We start from the raw sequence: 16,541 nt of genomic DNA, 5'->3' as shown, positions 1-16,541 counted from the left end.
CTTCAGTCTCCAACCACGCCTGTAGCATAGCTGTAATCCCATAGCTGTAATGACCATCTCCTCTGGTATGCCCACAGACCGTCTTCTGCAGCTTTGCTGATACTGATCACCCTTTGGTGGTATCTGGGGGCAGTCCGTGAGGCACTCTATACCAACAAAATTCATGCTGTATGGCTATGGAAATGATTGATCTTGTGTCTATGAAAAGGACTCTGGCGCGCCTATTCTGAGAAGTATGCAAAGGGCCTCTGTGAATCAAGTGTCTGTTGACCGGGGAGATTCTCTATCTGCTTGGTATTGGTTGCAGAAAGCAAAGATGATTTTTGTTAGTTTTGGATAGAGTACGGAGGTTATAACACGTCGGCATTTTCTTTTGGCCATCTGTGTCCCATAAGGCCTTGTTCACACCAAGTGCGGAGCAGATCCGGACCAGAGCAGGTGCAGACCGGATCAAAACTGCGTCCAATGTATTCCTATGGTATTTTGACCTCCAGTTCACATTGCGGCGTGCGGATCCAGACCTTGTTCACACCTTAGGCCTTGTTCACACCAAATGCAGACCAGATCCGGTCAGGTTTCTGCACATGCAGTGCAGTGAGTTGTGCCGCGTTTTAGACGCGTTTTTGATGCGTTTAGGGCCGGTTTTGGTAAAAAAAAATGTTTTGTTTTTTTTATAAAGTTTAACATGGGCTTTTAGGCACTTGCATGCGTTTTAGATGCGTTTTTTTAATGCGTTCCAGACCAGATCCAGAGCAGGTAAAATGGGGCTTGCCGCAGTTTTTTCATCCGGTCTGGATCCGCACGCTGCGATGTGAACTGGAGGTCAAAATACCATAGGAATACATTGGATGCAGTTTTGATCCGGTCTGCACCTGCTCTGGTCCGGATCTGCTCCGCGCTTGGTGTGAACAAGCCCTAAGGGGAAATATCCCTTCACTTCCTGTCCAATAGTCCCAACAGAAAGTGAGGGGAAATATCCGTTCGCTTCCAAACTGATAGACACAACAGGAAGTGAGAAGAAATCCCTCCAAAGTAAGGGAAATCCCTCGTGGTCAGCAGGGTCACAAAAACTAGTGTTCTCATTAGAAGATTTGCCATCTATTCCTTGTTATGGTGATAACCCATAATTTGGGATTTTCTTTCACTTTCAGTGATGATGGTCACCAGGATAGATAGAGAGGGTGAATCTCCCCAACAGTGACACACAGCAATCAAAACCGGCCGGGGGTGGGGTCTAATTCCTCTCCACTCAATCCACAACTAAAACAAAGGTTTTAAGTTGTGATGTGTGAGCACCTATGAGCTCAGGCTGTGTGATGACATCAGCACAGGGGGTGTGTCCATGACAGCCTAGACGTAAAGGAAGGGGTTCGATGACATTGGGTGTCATGGGGCTGCACAGGTCTACCCACCAAACATTGTTCTACATAATAATAATATAAAGACTCTAAAGAAAAACTGTATTTATCAGATGTGTGTAAACGCATACACATGCATGTCATGATTTTAAGTGGTATGATGCACGTGAATCAAAGAGAGCTTGTAGATAAAAGTCTTTATGGAACACCGAAAGGCATGCAAACCGATTTCTAGGTAAATCCATCCTGCATATGATTTCACTTCAGGACGAACAGCGTTGTCACCCTATTACAGGAAGAGGAAATATAATGGATCTACTGGCTGAATCAACAGGTAAAACTTTTACGGGGGGACTCGGAAAAACAAAAACTTCTGAGGTAGTGCTATAGGCTGACGGCATCATCTATGTCACCTTCTCAGGGAAGTCATAGATGGACATGTAGTATTAACCCGGCTTTACGTAAGAGGCCATTAAGAGCAACACATAGGCCGCCCTTGCTGTCAATTTTCTCAAAAAGAAAGTCCAAAGACATGAAGAGCTGAAAGCTGAACCTCCAGATATAAATATCGAAAGCCCTCAGGGGCAGGACCCTCCTTACCATCTTGTCTTGAATTGTATTGTGATTGTAATGTCTTCCTTTTATTGTAAAGCGCTGCGCAAAGTGTTGGCGCCATATAAATCCTGTATAATAATAAATATATTGGTCCAGCCTGGCCTGATTGAAGATAACATGTTTTATCAGTAAAGCCACACGCCGCTGACGTCACCTTTAAATCTTTATTGCAATCCAGCAGCCAACATGATCTTGTCCCCTTCCAATGGCCGCCCCACCACTGATGTGTTTCACTCTGAGCGGCCTTATTGTAGAGACCTTTGAGAAGGGTGAAGAGTTTGGAGAAGTGAACCATCTAGGACAACAAAGCTGAACTGCAAAAATCCTCCAATTCATCTCACTTTCCAGTTCAGCAATGTTGTCCTAGATTGTTCACTTCTCCGGCCTTCTCCAAACTCTTTTCCCTTTTGTGAATAACCCTGATAGTATTTATATCAATGGGTTAAAGGCCTTCTCTGATTGGACGAGGGCTGGTGAAATCACGGTTAGGTATGTATGCAGTTACTGAAGAGTGATAGTTAATTTTCTTTCATAGGTCCAGCCATAACTTCAGTGACACCTCAGCACCTCTGATCTGTGGACTTCCTCCATGTCTGTAGTTCACAAAGTATTAGAGCCGAATTAGACTGAGCTCTGGCAGCACATTTCCGTCAGTGTGTATGTATTGTTGGAACAAACATATAAAGAAGTCCCACCATATTGGTGATAAGGAAAGTGGAGGTAAATAAGACCTCTTCTGTGGTGTAGTAAATGGTCACACGATTAATGATTGTGTTGCAACATGGCGGATGAGGAAAAAGGGGCAAATCTCACTTCATGTTGGAATTACACTCTTAGTAGTATGGGGGATGAGGAAAAAGGGGCAAATCTCACTTCATGTTGGAATTACACTCTTAGTAGTATGGGGGGATGAGGAAAAAGGGGCAAATCTCACTTCCTGTTGGAATTACACTCTTAGTAGTATGGGGGATGGGGGCAAATCTTATTTCCTGTTAAATGTATGCTCTCAGGGATGTAATGCCTTGTACCGTGGCAAAAAAATGATTAACCCCAGCACAAACAGCGTCAGAACCTTCTTCTATTTAATTAAAGCTAAAATGATATCCAAAATCAGATACTATATAGAAATAAAACACATGCAGCAATACTGTAAGGCAAAGCAGCATATGAAATTATTTATGTCCCTTGTCAGGCCACCGTTATCAGCTGATACCCTTGAACACGCATGCACGCGTCTCTAGCTCCGCCTCTGGATCCCGTCGGCGGCCATGTTTTCGGAGACCAAGCGTCATTGACTTACACAGACAGGCTACGCTCCGGGACACTGACCACCCGGAAGTAAACTTGGATAGGCCTCTATGTGACGTTCAGACAGCAACACTGGTGGTGTGGAGGAGTGAGAAGGCCATAGAGGGAGCTGTAGGAGGACTGAGGCGGAATGGTGAGTGCATTGTACTGACTTCTGGTGTCACAGTCACAGGGTGCTGGGGGCATAAAGCGAACCTGTCTCCATGAATTGAAGAAGTCAGCAGCATAGTGTACGAGCAGTCATGATTGGGGGTGGGGTACCCTCCCTGTGAGCTCTCCTTGCTTTATAATGAACCTGAGAATGTTTTCTGTGTTTAATGGCAGCCTGTAGGGTGGCTACATTGTGTTGTAGGGTTTTCATGGAGGCCAGGCGTAGCCACCCTGATGTGCACTCTCCAGGCCAGGACTGCATCTTCATATTCCGCTTGGGCAGCGGTAGCCGTAAGCAAAATCAGCCCCTCTAGCTGTGGGGAATCTACAGATCCCATCATGCTCTGGGAGTCATGCCTGTTGCTGTCAGACTTGCAATGCCTCATGGGACTTGTAGTTGCACCACACCTGGAGTTTTCCCACCTCTATGCTTGGGGGATGCATGAGCATTACAGGCAGTGTGCATTGAGTCATGATCAGTTGCTGTGCTTGGAGAGGCGCATGCGCGTTATGGGGTATCGCGGGAGGAGTTGTGATCAGGTGTCTTGGGGGACGCATGTGCATTCTGGGCAGCAAGCAAGGAGTCATGATCAGGTGCTGCATTTGGGGGAGGCATGTGCAATTTGGGAAGAGCATAAGAAGTCATGATCAGATGTTGTACTCAGGAGAGGCATGAGCATTAGGGGCAGCAGGCAAGGAATTGTGATCAGGTGCTGTGCTTGTAGGGCTCATAAGCATTATGGGGAGCGTGCAGGGAGTTCAGGAGTTCCGTTGCAGGCGGAATGCAGGGGATGCATTAGATCACACTAACCAGAAGTCGAGGAAGCACGGCAGGGAGGGACGCTTGGTTGAGGTTTTCCAAAAAGCGGAAATGTTTAGAGCGAAACACAAGTAAAAAAGCCGCGGGGGAGCGCAGCGATGGTGACTATAAGGGGGTCACAGGGTGGGCTCTCACCTTGTTCTGAGGGTGAGGCACAGTGACAGACTAATTTGTAGTCACCAATCTGTAAGACGATTAAAGGAAGAGTCCGCAGACGTAGTTCTAGAAAAGACCGGGACCTCCAATGAATGGAAATCCTTAGACTGAGGGTGGGCCAAGCAGAAGGCGTGATTGGGCTGTAAGGGGCACCAATTCTCTAGTAGGGCCTCGTAGAGCCTCAACTTGCTGGGATTTGTATTTCTTCTACTGCGTACCGATAATAAACGCAAACTGTTTTTTGTCGTCCTTTTTTAGGGGGAGAGAAAAGGAACCAACAAGTATTACCCTCCAGATTTTGATCCCGCCAAAGTAAGTATGACCTCAGACTGTACGACTTACGTTTGACACAACACCTGATGTTTGTTTACATGTCAATAAAGCCTCATAGTGTTATGTGTCCCACAATGTCTGACTCTCACCTACTGCCGGGCTGCCCATAGACACAAGATGATCTGATCTGATACCATTCGGGTCAGGAAGTTATTATAAATCTATCGGCAGCCTTTGACCTCTGCAGACAGCCCCTGGTTGACCAGTCGTAAGCCGGACGAGGAAGTCAGCAGTGTCACAGCAGTTATACGTTACGTTGGCAGAAAAGAAACCTCCGTCATGCCGGCTTCATTCTCCAGCTGTCACAACGGTTCTTTCACATGTTGGGGAGGAAGTACAGCTCCCACTCGGCTTCCGTGCTTGCTTGGATGTAGGCACTGCAGGTCCCATAGAGCTTGGCGCCAAGGTCACCTCTCCGCCTCCCTCTCCTCATGGCAATTCACATATGTGGTGACAGCATAGAGCCGCACTGCATCCGCGAAAGAGGCCGACAATATTGTTGGCATCCAACCCGCTGCCTCATTGACAGCTGGTTCTGCTTCTCTAGAGCCAGGACCAGCTGTACCCGCCCCCTTACCTGTCTGTCCCTTCAATAAGTGCTGGAGGGGGATCCCTGCAGGGAGCGTTGACTGACAGTCACCACTCTCTGCATGGAGAAGCCATCAGCTGAGCAAACAGCGGTTTGTGATTGCTCAGCTCTCGATCTCTAGAGCCAACGTGTGTCAGCTGCAGTGTCACACGCCAGCTCAAACTATTGGGAAGAGGACATTTTGCTCCCAATACTTCTTTAAATATGCACATTTATTCAAACTGATCACATTGATGTAAAGTTCTTTTGTGCCCATGGCTAGTCTTAGAGACACTGGTGGGCGGGTGGAAACTGCTGCATCTGTGAAGTTCAGACACCTGGAGCCGCCTATACCTGCTGCACCCTCCAAATCCTTCTTCCTGTGGCCGAATCTCCAGCCGTTTTGAAAGGCAAAGCTCTTCCTTCCTACCTGCTGCCCGTTCCTATTGCCCAGTGAGGTATACTGAGCACGGTATCGTAGTACAGGTCTGGGTGGACGGGTCACTTTATTTGGTATAGAACCGACTCAGAATATATAAAGGTTCCTACAAGTCTCAGATAATCGATATCTCTTCCTTTCTATTTGCTCTCAGCATGGCTCCCTCAATCGCTATCGGAACAGTCACCCCCTGCGGGAACGGGCCCGGAAGCTGTCTCAGGGCATCCTTATCATCAGGTAAGAGACTGCACAGTTTTGTTTTCATTTTTCGGGTGTCATAGGGAACATTCTGGGCTTATTCCTATTGGTGCAGAGTGATGGGTTGCTGTAACCAGTTTAGGGCTGCAGCTAACGATTATTTTCATAATCGATTAGTTAGCCGATTATTACGTTCGATTAATTGGATTTAAAAAAAAAAAAAGGCTCCAGTGATGGGACTACTGGTTTGTATTGTATGGTGGGTTGGGGTGCAGAGGATGGGTATGATGGTGGGTTGGGGTGCACAGTGTTGGGTCCCAGGCTCTGGGGAGGTCGGGCACTTACTGTCCGAACATTCCCTCCATGTCTTCTGCTGAAAGGTTTAGCCTGGATGCCAGCTCATCCCCAGCCATAGTCTGCGTCCCCCGGCTGACAGCCGTCGTGCTCACATCCCCGGCACCCGTCATGTGATCAGCCCGGCTAGATGTGAGGAGCGGCGGGATTGGAGGAGAGCCGGGAGCTGGGCCGCCGCGGCGTGCGCGTTCGGTGGGCGTGGCGTGTGCTGCGTGCGGGGCTTGAGTGTGGAGCCGCGAACAGGCAAGGTAATAGATAGCCGAATAATCGACGATCGAAAACGTTGGTAACGTTTTCAATCGTCGATTTTAATCGACTAAATCGAATCGTTGTTGCAGCTCTAAACCAGTTAGATCAGATATTCCAGCAGGGCTGCATGTTGTAAACTGCTGTGTCCTGTGTGTGCGATTGTTGCCATAACTGCACGTACGTGCACATTATGGTAACTTTCCTTTCAAGTGCGCCCTTTCCCAGTGCTGCGCGAGGAGTCCTCGGTCCCCTCCTGTAGGAATTCTCTTCGGTCATTGGGTGGCCACTGATGATGCAACTCCTGTGCATGCGCACAGAACTTACATCCTCCCCAACATCAGGCCCATTCACGGCATCTTTGAGATATATTGTGTACTCTATACGGTGCACGTGCTGTACGGTGTACACAAAAACCGGGGAAAGAAAGAGGGAGAGCTTTTTGGGGGGCAGAAGAGACTTTGCGAGGGAAGGTATTCTATGCATACGTTACACATCAGCTTCAAAGCGGATCAGTCTGAACTATAAACCTAAATTGTTGTTATTCTGCAGGCTTACCTGTGAGTGATATATGTGTGCTCCCTTATATAGAATACGGGGATAACTTGGATCAAGGAGGTGAGAGGCTCATAGTTGCTGCCCTGTCTATATGTCTGAACCCATGCTGATAACGCGGTCGTCCTTCCGCTTCTGAGTAACCACAACATCACCGGATACAGAACTAGAGTTCCACCGAAATTAACAGAAAAAATGTCTGGCGGAAACCGCAAATGTTTTTTCTTTATAACCTTTTCAAATTTTGTAAAATCTTTTATTTTTATTTTTTACTGTTAGGAGCTTCTGGGAAATATTGGGGATCTAAACAGACCCCTGATATTTCCCTTTTAAAATAGAAGAGATTGAGAACACAGAGCCCTCAGAGAACACTGAGCCCCCAGCGAACACTGAGCCCCCAGAGAACGCTGAGCCCTCAGAGAACGCTGAGCCCCCAGCGAACGCTGAGCCCCCAGCGAACGCTGAGCCCCCAGCGAACGCTGAGCCCCCAGCGAACGCTGAGCCCCCAGAGAACGCTGAGCCCCCAGAGAACGCTGAGCCCCCAGCGAACACTGAGCCCTCAATCTCTTTTTCTGTGTCCCCTGTTATCAATGAACAGGAATCCTCTGAGTGTTCCTGGTCATTCATAACATGAGGACAGAGTATGTTTACTATAACTACAACTATGAATGAACAGGAGGTGATGTAGATCAGATACATTCATAATTAAGGATACAGTAACCATACTCTGTCCTCAATTATTTACAATCACTGATCACTGACGGCCTGTACCCGCTTTCCATCTTGGATCGGCTGTCACAGGCTAAGCGAGCAGTGCGGAGAGGCAAGCTCCGCCTCCTGTGACAGCTGTCTCTGCCCCCACACCGCATTCCTAGTCTGTCACAGGAGGCTGAGCAGTGCGGGGAGGAGACGCCGGCCGCTCACAGCGGTCTCCTCCCGCATAGCTCGGCCGCCTGTGACAGTTTCTCTCCTCCCCGCTGGGACACAGAGCAGCGCCCGGCAGGGAGGAGAGAAAGCCGGGATGCACAGCTATTTCAGCCGAAATTTTGGTGCATCCCTATGCAGAGCTCAGCTTGATAAGACTTCTCTCACCCTCAGGGCTCTGCTACGTGTTACTGTTATGTCATAATCTGATTGTACAATCTCTGCTGTGGTAAAACTACAAGTCCCATCATGCTTCTGCCTCTGGGAGTCATGTCTGTGACTGTCAGTCTTGCAATGCCACATGGGACTTGTAGTTCCTCAACAGCTGGAATGTTGATGTTGCCTATCCATGGACTACAGAGTTTTTGGTCAATGGAAGAGGCATTGTCCGATCAGATTTGAATGTGTTTGGTGCGTATTTGTCCCACTCAGATGACAACGTGTGGTATCAGCATGAGATTTGGCACTTGGCAGACCAGCAGTTGTCAGGCCTCGGGGGGACCTCTCACTCTAAGGGCCCCGGTAAGGTGTTTTGATTTGTCTGACCCATGTTTACCTCTCATCTTGTCAGGTTTGAAATGCCTTATAACATCTGGTGTGACGGCTGCAAGAATCACATAGGAATGGGTATGTGCTCGTCTCTCCCCCTCCTCTATGGCTCTGTCATTCTCTATTTCTTCCTGACTGTTCTGTGTTCCGTGTGTCTCAGGTGTGCGATACAATGCAGAGAAGAAGAAAGTGGGCAACTACTACACAACCCCCATATACAGGTAACGGCTTATATTTAATCTGTGCATTCCCTGTAGAGCAGAGGTGGGCAACTCTCCAGCTGTGCTTTAACTACAAATCCCAACATGCCTCAGCCTCTGGGAGTCATGCCTGTAACTGTCAGTCTTGCAATGCCTCATGGGACTTGTAGTTCCACAACAGCTGGAGTTGCCCACCCCTGCTTTAAATACTAACTAATACATTAAAGGACACACTGCTGACTTATTATGTCTCTTTAAAGATTTCAGTTGTAACCAGCTTTCTGCCATAGCCTCTGGCTCCGTACACAAGCCAGCTGTGGGGAAACTACAAATCCCTTAATGCACCCGCCTCTGCAAGTCGTGGCTGTCAGTCTTGCAGTGCATCATGGGACTTGTAGTTCCACAACAGCTGGCGGGCCGGGGTTGCCTACCCCTGGGATATATCTATATTTCCTAAACACAGCTTTACTTTAGAGCTGGGGTGGGCAAACTCCGGCGCTCCAGCTGTGGTGGTACTACAAGCCCCATGAGGCATTGCAAGACGCGGACAGCCACAGGCATGACTCCCAGAGGCAGAAGCATGATGGGACTTGTAGTGTCACCACAGCTGGAGCGCCGAGGTTGTCTTCCCCTGTTTTAGCATGCATTCTGCGCTAGAGACGTGACAGCTGGAATTTGGTTGTTTTGGGCCGGTGATATTTTTTGTGTTCATTGTTACAGGCGCTAGGTGCGGTCTCTCGCGCTAGGGGCGGTCTCTCGCGTTACATTCGGTCTCTCGCGCTAGGTGCGGTCTCTCGCGTTACATTCGGTCTCTCGCGCTAGGTGCGGTCTCTCGCGCTAGGTGCGGTCCCTTCCTGCGGACTAATGGCTGTGTGCCCCCTTTATTTATTTCTCAGGTTTAGGATGAAGTGTCACTTGTGTGTGAATTACATTGAGATGCAGACGGATCCGGCTTCTTGTGATTATGTCATTGTGAGCGGAGCGCAGAGGAAGGAGGAGCGATGGGACATGAGTGAGAACGAGCAAATCCTTACAACAGGTCAGTGCCATGGGCAGAGGTGCGGGGCCTCCACGAAGGCTGACACCCCCCCCCCTTTGTATCGCCCTCCATCGTCTTATTGCCTTTCCTTTTACAGAACATGAACAGAAGCAGAAACTGGAGACGGACTCTATGTACCGGCTGGAACACGGCGCTGCCGATAAAGAGAAGCTGCAGAAGGCCATACCCACACTGTCCGAACTGCAGGAAGTACAGGGCGCCTGGAAGGATGACTTTGCCCTCAACAGCCTTCTGCGCAGCAAGTTTAGAGTGAGTCTCCTTGTGTGCCGTTGTTTTGCCTTTCCCGATCTGTCCCGGAACAGCTGATCGGTCCTGAAATGTCACTTCTATCCGACTCTGTGACTGCGATCTCACATTCCACAAAGTCGGATAGAAGTGACATTTCAGCTGTTCCCGGGCAGATCGGCTCTCCTGCACATACCATCTGCCATGCCGATCTGCCCGGGAACAGCTGAGAAAGAATTAGAATTCTTCACATTTTGCTGGTCACATATTTCACCGCCCAAAAAGTGGGAGTGATTACGTTAAAATGTGTGACCACGTGACTGGTCACACATTTCAACCCAGTCACAATCTTTGATAGAACACCGGCTCCTCTCCTGGACTGAAATGGCTTCCTCTGATTTCACTGCACACTGCGATAGTGCCAGCCTCATTTCCTGGCTGGAGGACGTCCAGCATCATCTAGCCCTGACTGTCCCCGGCCCGCCCCTTTCATTCATTGGATTTCATTTCTGTCAGTCATGGAGGCTCAGCACCACATGTGGGTGTATGTACAGGAAGTTAGCAGCCCCTTTCACCAGCCATGCTTGCAGTTTTTTCTCGATCAGCTCACCTGCTTTACCTCTCAAGTATCTACATAAAAATGTCCATCCATTCCGTAGACCTCTGGGGCCCAACTTGTGGCCCCTGGGACCCCAGCACTCAGTGGTAGGAGCATTGGTTTGTAAAGAGAGTATAATGACATTGACCTCTGGTAGTCTCGTGTAGCATGTCCCCAGTCTTTGACTAACCCCTGTAGTGTGTCATCAGTATCCCACCACCCATTGTACATGTCTGCAGTCCCCGATCCTGTCCTCTAGTATGTCTGCAGTCCCCGATCCTGTCCTCTAGTATGGCTGCAGTCCCCGATCATGTCCTCTAGTATGTCTGCGGTCCCCGATCCTGTCCTCTAGCATGTCTGCAGTCCCTGATCCTGTCCTCCTAGTATGTCTGCGGTCCCCGATCCTGTCCTCTAGCATGTCCTGCAGTCCCTGATCCTGTCCTCCTAGTATGTCTGCAGTCCCCGATCCTGTCCTCTAGTATGTCTGCGGTCCCCGATCATGTCCTCTAGTATGGCTGCAGTCCCTGATCCTGTCCTCTAGTATGGCTGCAGTCCCCGATCCTGTCCTCTAGTATGTCTGCGGTCCCCGATCAAGTCCTCTAGTATGTCTAGTATGTCTGCAGTCCCCGATCACGTCCTCTAGTATGGCTGCAGTCCCCGATCCTGTCCTCCCTAGTATGTCTGCGGTCCCCGATCCTGTCCTCTAGTATGTCTGCGGTCCCCGATCCTGTCCTCTAGTATGGCTGCGGTCCCCGATCCTATCCTCTAGCATGTCTGCGGTCCCCGATCCTGTCCTCTAGTATGGCTGCAGGCCCCGATCATGTCCTCTAGTATGTCTGCAGTCCCCGATCGTGTCCTCTAGTATGTCTGCAGTCCCCGATCGTGTCCTCTAGTATGTCTGCAGTCCCCGATCGTGTCCTCTAGTATGTCTGCAGTCCCCGATCGTGTCCTCTAGTATGTCTGCAGTCCCCGATCGTGTCCTCTAGTATGTCTGCAGTCCCCGATCGTGTCCTCTAGTATGTCTGCAGTCCCCGATCGTGTCCTCTAGTATGTCTGCAGTCCCCGATCGTGTCCTCTAGTATGTCTGCAGTCCCCGATCGTGTCCTCTAGTATGTCTGCAGTCCCCGATCGTGTCCTCTAGTATGTCTGCAGTCCCCGATCGTGTCCTCTAGTATGTCTGCAGTCCCCGATCGTGTCCTCTAGTATGTCTGCAGTCCCCGATCGTGTCCTCTAGTATGTCTGCAGTCCCCGATCGTGTCCTCTAGTATGTCTGCAGTCCCCGATCGTGTCCTCTAGTATGTCTGCAGTCCCCGATCGTGTCCTCTAGTATGTCTGCAGTCCCCGATCGTGTCCTCTAGTATGTCTGCAGTCCCCGATCGTGTCCTCTAGTATGTCTGCAGTCCCCGATCGTGTCCTCTAGTATGTCTGCAGTCCCCGATCGTGTCCTCTAGTATGTCTGCAGTCCCCGATCGTGTCCTCTAGTATGTCTGCAGTCCCCGATCGTGTCCTCTAGTATGTCTGCAGTCCCCGATCGTGTCCTCTAGTATGTCTGCAGTCCCCGATCGTGTCCTCTAGTATGTCTGCAGTCCCCGATCGTGTCCTCTAGTATGTCTGCAGTCCCCGATCGTGTCCTCTAGTATGTCTGCAGTCCCCGATCGTGTCCTCTAGTATGTCTGCAGTCCCCGATCGTGTCCTCTAGTATGTCTGCAGTCCCCGATCGTGTCCTCTAGTATGTCTGCAGTCCCCGATCGTGTCCTCTAGTATGTCTGCAGTCCCCGATCGTGTCCTCTAGTATGTCTGCAGTCCCCGATCGTGTCCTCTAGTATGTCTGCAGTCCCCGATCGTGTCCTCTAGTATGTCTGCAGTCCCCGATCGTGTCCTCTAGTATGTCTGCAGTCCCCGATCGTGTCCTCTAGTATGTCTGCAGTCCCCGATCGTGTCCTCTAGTATGTCTGCAGTCCCCGATCGTGTCCTCTAGTATGTCTGCAGTCCCCGATCGTGTCCTCTAGTATGTCTGCAGTCCCCGATCGTGTCCTCTAGTATGTCTGCAGTCCCCGATCGTGTCCTCTAGTATGTCTGCAGTCCCCGATCGTGTCCTCTAGTATGTCTGCAGTCCCCGATCGTGTCCTCTAGTATGTCTGCAGTCCCCGATCGTGTCCTCTAGTATGTCTGCAGTCCCCGATCGTGTCCTCTAGTATGTCTGCAGTCCCCGATCCTGTCCTCTAGTATGGCTGCAGTCCCCGATCGTGTCCTCTTGTATGTCTGCAGTCCCCGATCACGTCCTCTAGTATGTCTGCAGTCGCTGATCGTCTTCTGTCATATACTGAATATTATGTGTGGACCTTCGGAGCTGTCAGGGACTGCAGTGGAGGTCCCTTTCACATTGTAAGTTGACAACCACTACTGTAGACTCTGTGCCTCCGACCTGCCTCCTCCATACCGGTGACGCAGCCTCTTTGTGTTCTGTAAATCTTATAATGTATTCCACTTGTGACCGACCAGCCTACAGAGCACCTCCTACTGCAAGACTGATTTCAGCTTTTGGCTGCTCTGAGGCTTGTTATAATAGCAGAAATAAAGAATGATGATCATGTGACCTTCACAGGGATTGAACTCGGACCCCGTCCTAGGATTGTGTCTGCCTTCCTTTCTTTATCTTGAGTTTATACTTTTCCCGACACAGGAGGAGAAAAAGCAGATCCGAGAGGAGGAACAGAAGGATCAGGCGCTCCTGAAGAAGACGTCCTTAGATCTGAAGCTCCTTCCAGAGACGGAGGAGGATAAGAGGATTGCATCATTACTAAAGTACCACAGCCTGGAGTGTAAGCAAAGGGGGAGGGGCATTCATATACCACCCAATCTGATCGTTCTGTGGGACTGATCAACAACCTGATCATTGGAGGACTCTAGTAGCCGGGAGTTTGCGTACAATTTTTTTTTTTTCTCCCGCCTGCCAACATTCTTGTAGAAGTGATTTGGGTGATTGTGAAGCCGTCTGATTACTTCTACGTGCTAAGGAAGGTGCTGCCTCCCCTCCCCCGCCTTGTAAGGTGGGCTCACCTGTGCCTCCTGGCTGCCTGGGACCCCCATGGCATGTATCAGGAGGGAGTGTAGCAGCAGATCAGTAAACATCCATTTGCTGATCTCCACGGAGGAATATAAACATGGAAGCGCTCAGCTCTGAGCACTTCCTGGTTTAGAGCTGTCAATCCCGGGCCGCTATGCCTGGGAAAGAAGGTGATCCTGAGTGTGAGGCGCACTGACTGAAGTAGGTTGGAGGCTGATGGCCTCTAAGTCGAAAGCCTCCTGTGTTGCTGTATTGAAGTGGTTGGTGTGGCCAGATATAAGATGGAGGTTATTGGTTACTCATTGTAATATTCCTTCACCTCACAGCATATGATGAGCGTCAGCAGAAGAAGCGCTCTGAGATTTCCAGCCGCCCTTGGTTCTCTCGCGGAAGCGACGGGAAGATCCAGACAACGAACAACTCCTTAAAGAATCTCCGGATCCGACCTAAACCTCCATCCAGCCCCGTGGCGCCTGCGTTAAAGCTCGTTGTTGTACGGAGGGAAGCGAAGGACGGGAGCGATAAGGAGAAGAGCCCACCTGGAAGTGGACAGGAGACGGCAGAGGAGACAGATGGGAAGCGGCGGGAGAGCAGTGAACTGATACGGCCGGAGAGCAAGAGCGCCGCTCTACAGACTGTCAGTAACACCGACACCTCCCCTGAGGACACCCCCCCCAAACAGCCGGCTGCTTCCTCCTGCCTTGTACCTGATTACTCTGATTCCAGCTCTGAGTCCGAGTCATAAGCTGCAGTCACTGCACATACCTCCCGCCAAAAGTAGAACGGAAGCCCAAACTTTTTTTTTTTTTTTTTATTAGTTTTGGATAGAGTATAGATAAAGACGGGGGGTTATAACCCCTGTCAGCTTTTTTGCCATCTGTGTCTTACAGAGGAGATTTCCCTTTACTTCCTGTTTGATAGCCACAACAGGAAGTGGGAGGAAATACCTCTAAAGTGAGGGAAATCCATGTTGGTCAGCAGAACTAGGGTCCCCATTGGAAGATTTCCCATCTATTCCTGTTCTGGTGACAACCCAAAATGTGGGATCTTCTTTTACTTTCAGTGATAACGGTCACCAGGACACATAGAGAGGGTGACATTCCCTAATGGGGACACAGACAGCAATGCAAACCTGACAGGGGGTCCAATCCTTCTCCACTCCATCCGAAATCTATAAAAAAAATATGATGGCTTCAGTTGCAGTTTAATCTCTTGTAGACGGCAACTTCCATTTCAACATTTTACTTTCATTGTGGCGACAGTAATGTATTTCCATCAACAGGATAACCTCCGGCTGCTGAGTGACTGAATGTTTCCCGTGTCACTTTTGTTTCCTGTTTTGCTTCCTCTTCCACACTCATTTCCTGTTTCATTTCCTCTTTTACAGTAATTTCCTCTTTCGTTTCCTCTCATTTCCTGTTTCTCTTTCTCCATCATTTCCTGTTTCATTTCCTCTTCCTCTTTCTCTTCCTCTATCATTTCCTCTTTCTCTTCCTCTATCATTTCCTCTTTCTCTTCCTCTATCATTTCCTCTTTCTCTTCCTCTATCATTTCCTCTTTCTCTTCCTCTTCCACTTTCTTCTCCAAAAAGCATTCTAAGCACATCAGTGCTATGAGTCCCCTTTGTATATAAATGTATATAAATATAATCCAGAGTCTAACACGTGTGTGTGTATTATAACCCTGTAAATGTTTACAAGTGCACCTGTCACCGATACACCTTTGAAGGGAATCTGTCATGAAGCAAAACACCTGTTTTGAGAAGCCTCAGATAGAAGCCGACTGGTTGGTTGAATACAGGTTTTGTGACCGTGTCTTCTTCAGCTTCACAAGTCACAAAAACAAACTGGGAGTTTGAGTACGTCAGCTTCCATCTGAGGCTTCTCACACACGTGTTTGTTTTGTGACTGGTTCTCTTAGAAGCATGTTTGCAGCCTATCAGGGACTGTGGACATCACTGAGGAATGAGAAGCTGTCATGTTGGTTGTAAAGTGACAGACTCGGGTCCCTAATACACTGGACATCTGCTATAAAGAGGACCTGTCCCTGTTGTCATTACCAGGCACGGCCGAAGCTTCCATCCAGCACCATGGCCTGGCTCACAGAAGCAGTGACAGGCACATGACAGTATCCGAGGCTGCAGAGCTGTACTGTGCTGCAGAACCAGCGCAGTGGCTGCATCCGTTACTCTAATTACAGCTGTTCTGACAGGTTCTCTTTCTACCAGAGAGCCCAGGCTGTCATGATGGCGACCTGAGCTTCCTCTACTACTGCAGTAAACAATGCTCCTATGCCACTGCCACAAGAAGAAGGACGTGTGACATCATAATGTGGCGGGGGGAATTTGAGTGGTGTCAGCCCTGCCCAGTTAAAGATAGAAGTCACCAGCACTCACTTGTAATGTGCAGAAAGGAAAGCACTGTTATTGATATGTCACATGCATCAAGAAGCCAACGTTTCGGGGCCGCGCAGGGTCCCTTCACCAGGGTGACATTGAGCCCTTCCAGTTGTCTTTTGCTAATCTACTCTGGCCCTCCTCATCTCTACAACATAAAGGCTGATGACTCTGTAGTCCAAGGTAAGAACTGGGGGGGGGCTACTTACTCTCTGAGAGCGCACAGGATGCAGGACACCTCTGAATTTCTGACATGATGAATTGGGTATTTTTTGCACTCATCAGATATAACAAATGGCATTCACTGGTGTATTAAACAGACCAAGAGGGGGAAGTTCATTGTCTGGGTCACATGACTTCAAAGAAAATCTATGTATTACCCAAATCATCAAATTCCCACTACTACCTGCTCCCCCATCTTTG

General features: G+C 49.3%; 1 protein-coding gene across 1 annotated transcript; it reads left to right on the top strand.

Moving 5' to 3' along the window:
* Positions 1–3,394: 3,394 nt before the first annotated feature.
* Positions 3,395–14,468, top strand: CCDC130 (coiled-coil domain containing 130). The gene is made up of 9 exons (XM_018566114.1): positions 3,395–3,414; positions 4,666–4,719; positions 5,902–5,984; positions 8,596–8,651; positions 8,734–8,794; positions 9,670–9,812; positions 9,910–10,082; positions 13,340–13,478; positions 14,050–14,468. The coding sequence occupies exons 1-9, from the start codon at positions 3,412–3,414 to the stop codon at positions 14,466–14,468; spliced, it is 1,131 nt and encodes a 376-aa protein (XP_018421616.1). The 5' UTR covers positions 3,395–3,411.
* The last annotated feature ends 2,073 nt before the right edge of the window (positions 14,469–16,541 follow it).

The sequence above is a fragment of the Nanorana parkeri genome, unplaced genomic scaffold (genome assembly GCF_000935625.1).
Source record: "Nanorana parkeri isolate BGI_ZX_2015 unplaced genomic scaffold, ASM93562v1 scaffold920, whole genome shotgun sequence".
Lineage (NCBI taxonomy): Eukaryota > Metazoa > Chordata > Amphibia > Anura > Dicroglossidae > Nanorana > Nanorana parkeri.
The sequence above is the reverse complement of the archived record's forward strand: the minus strand, read 5'-3'. Positions and strand labels throughout refer to the sequence as shown.

Bases quoted from the DNA above. Each gene is read 5' to 3' on its own strand.
- CCDC130 (XM_018566114.1), top strand. The intron at 5,985-8,595 runs GTAAGAGACTGC...TCATCTTGTCAG, and splicing joins CAGGGCATCCTTATCATCAG to GTTTGAAATGCCTTATAACA. The intron at 8,652-8,733 runs GTATGTGCTCGT...CGTGTGTCTCAG, and splicing joins CAAGAATCACATAGGAATGG to GTGTGCGATACAATGCAGAG.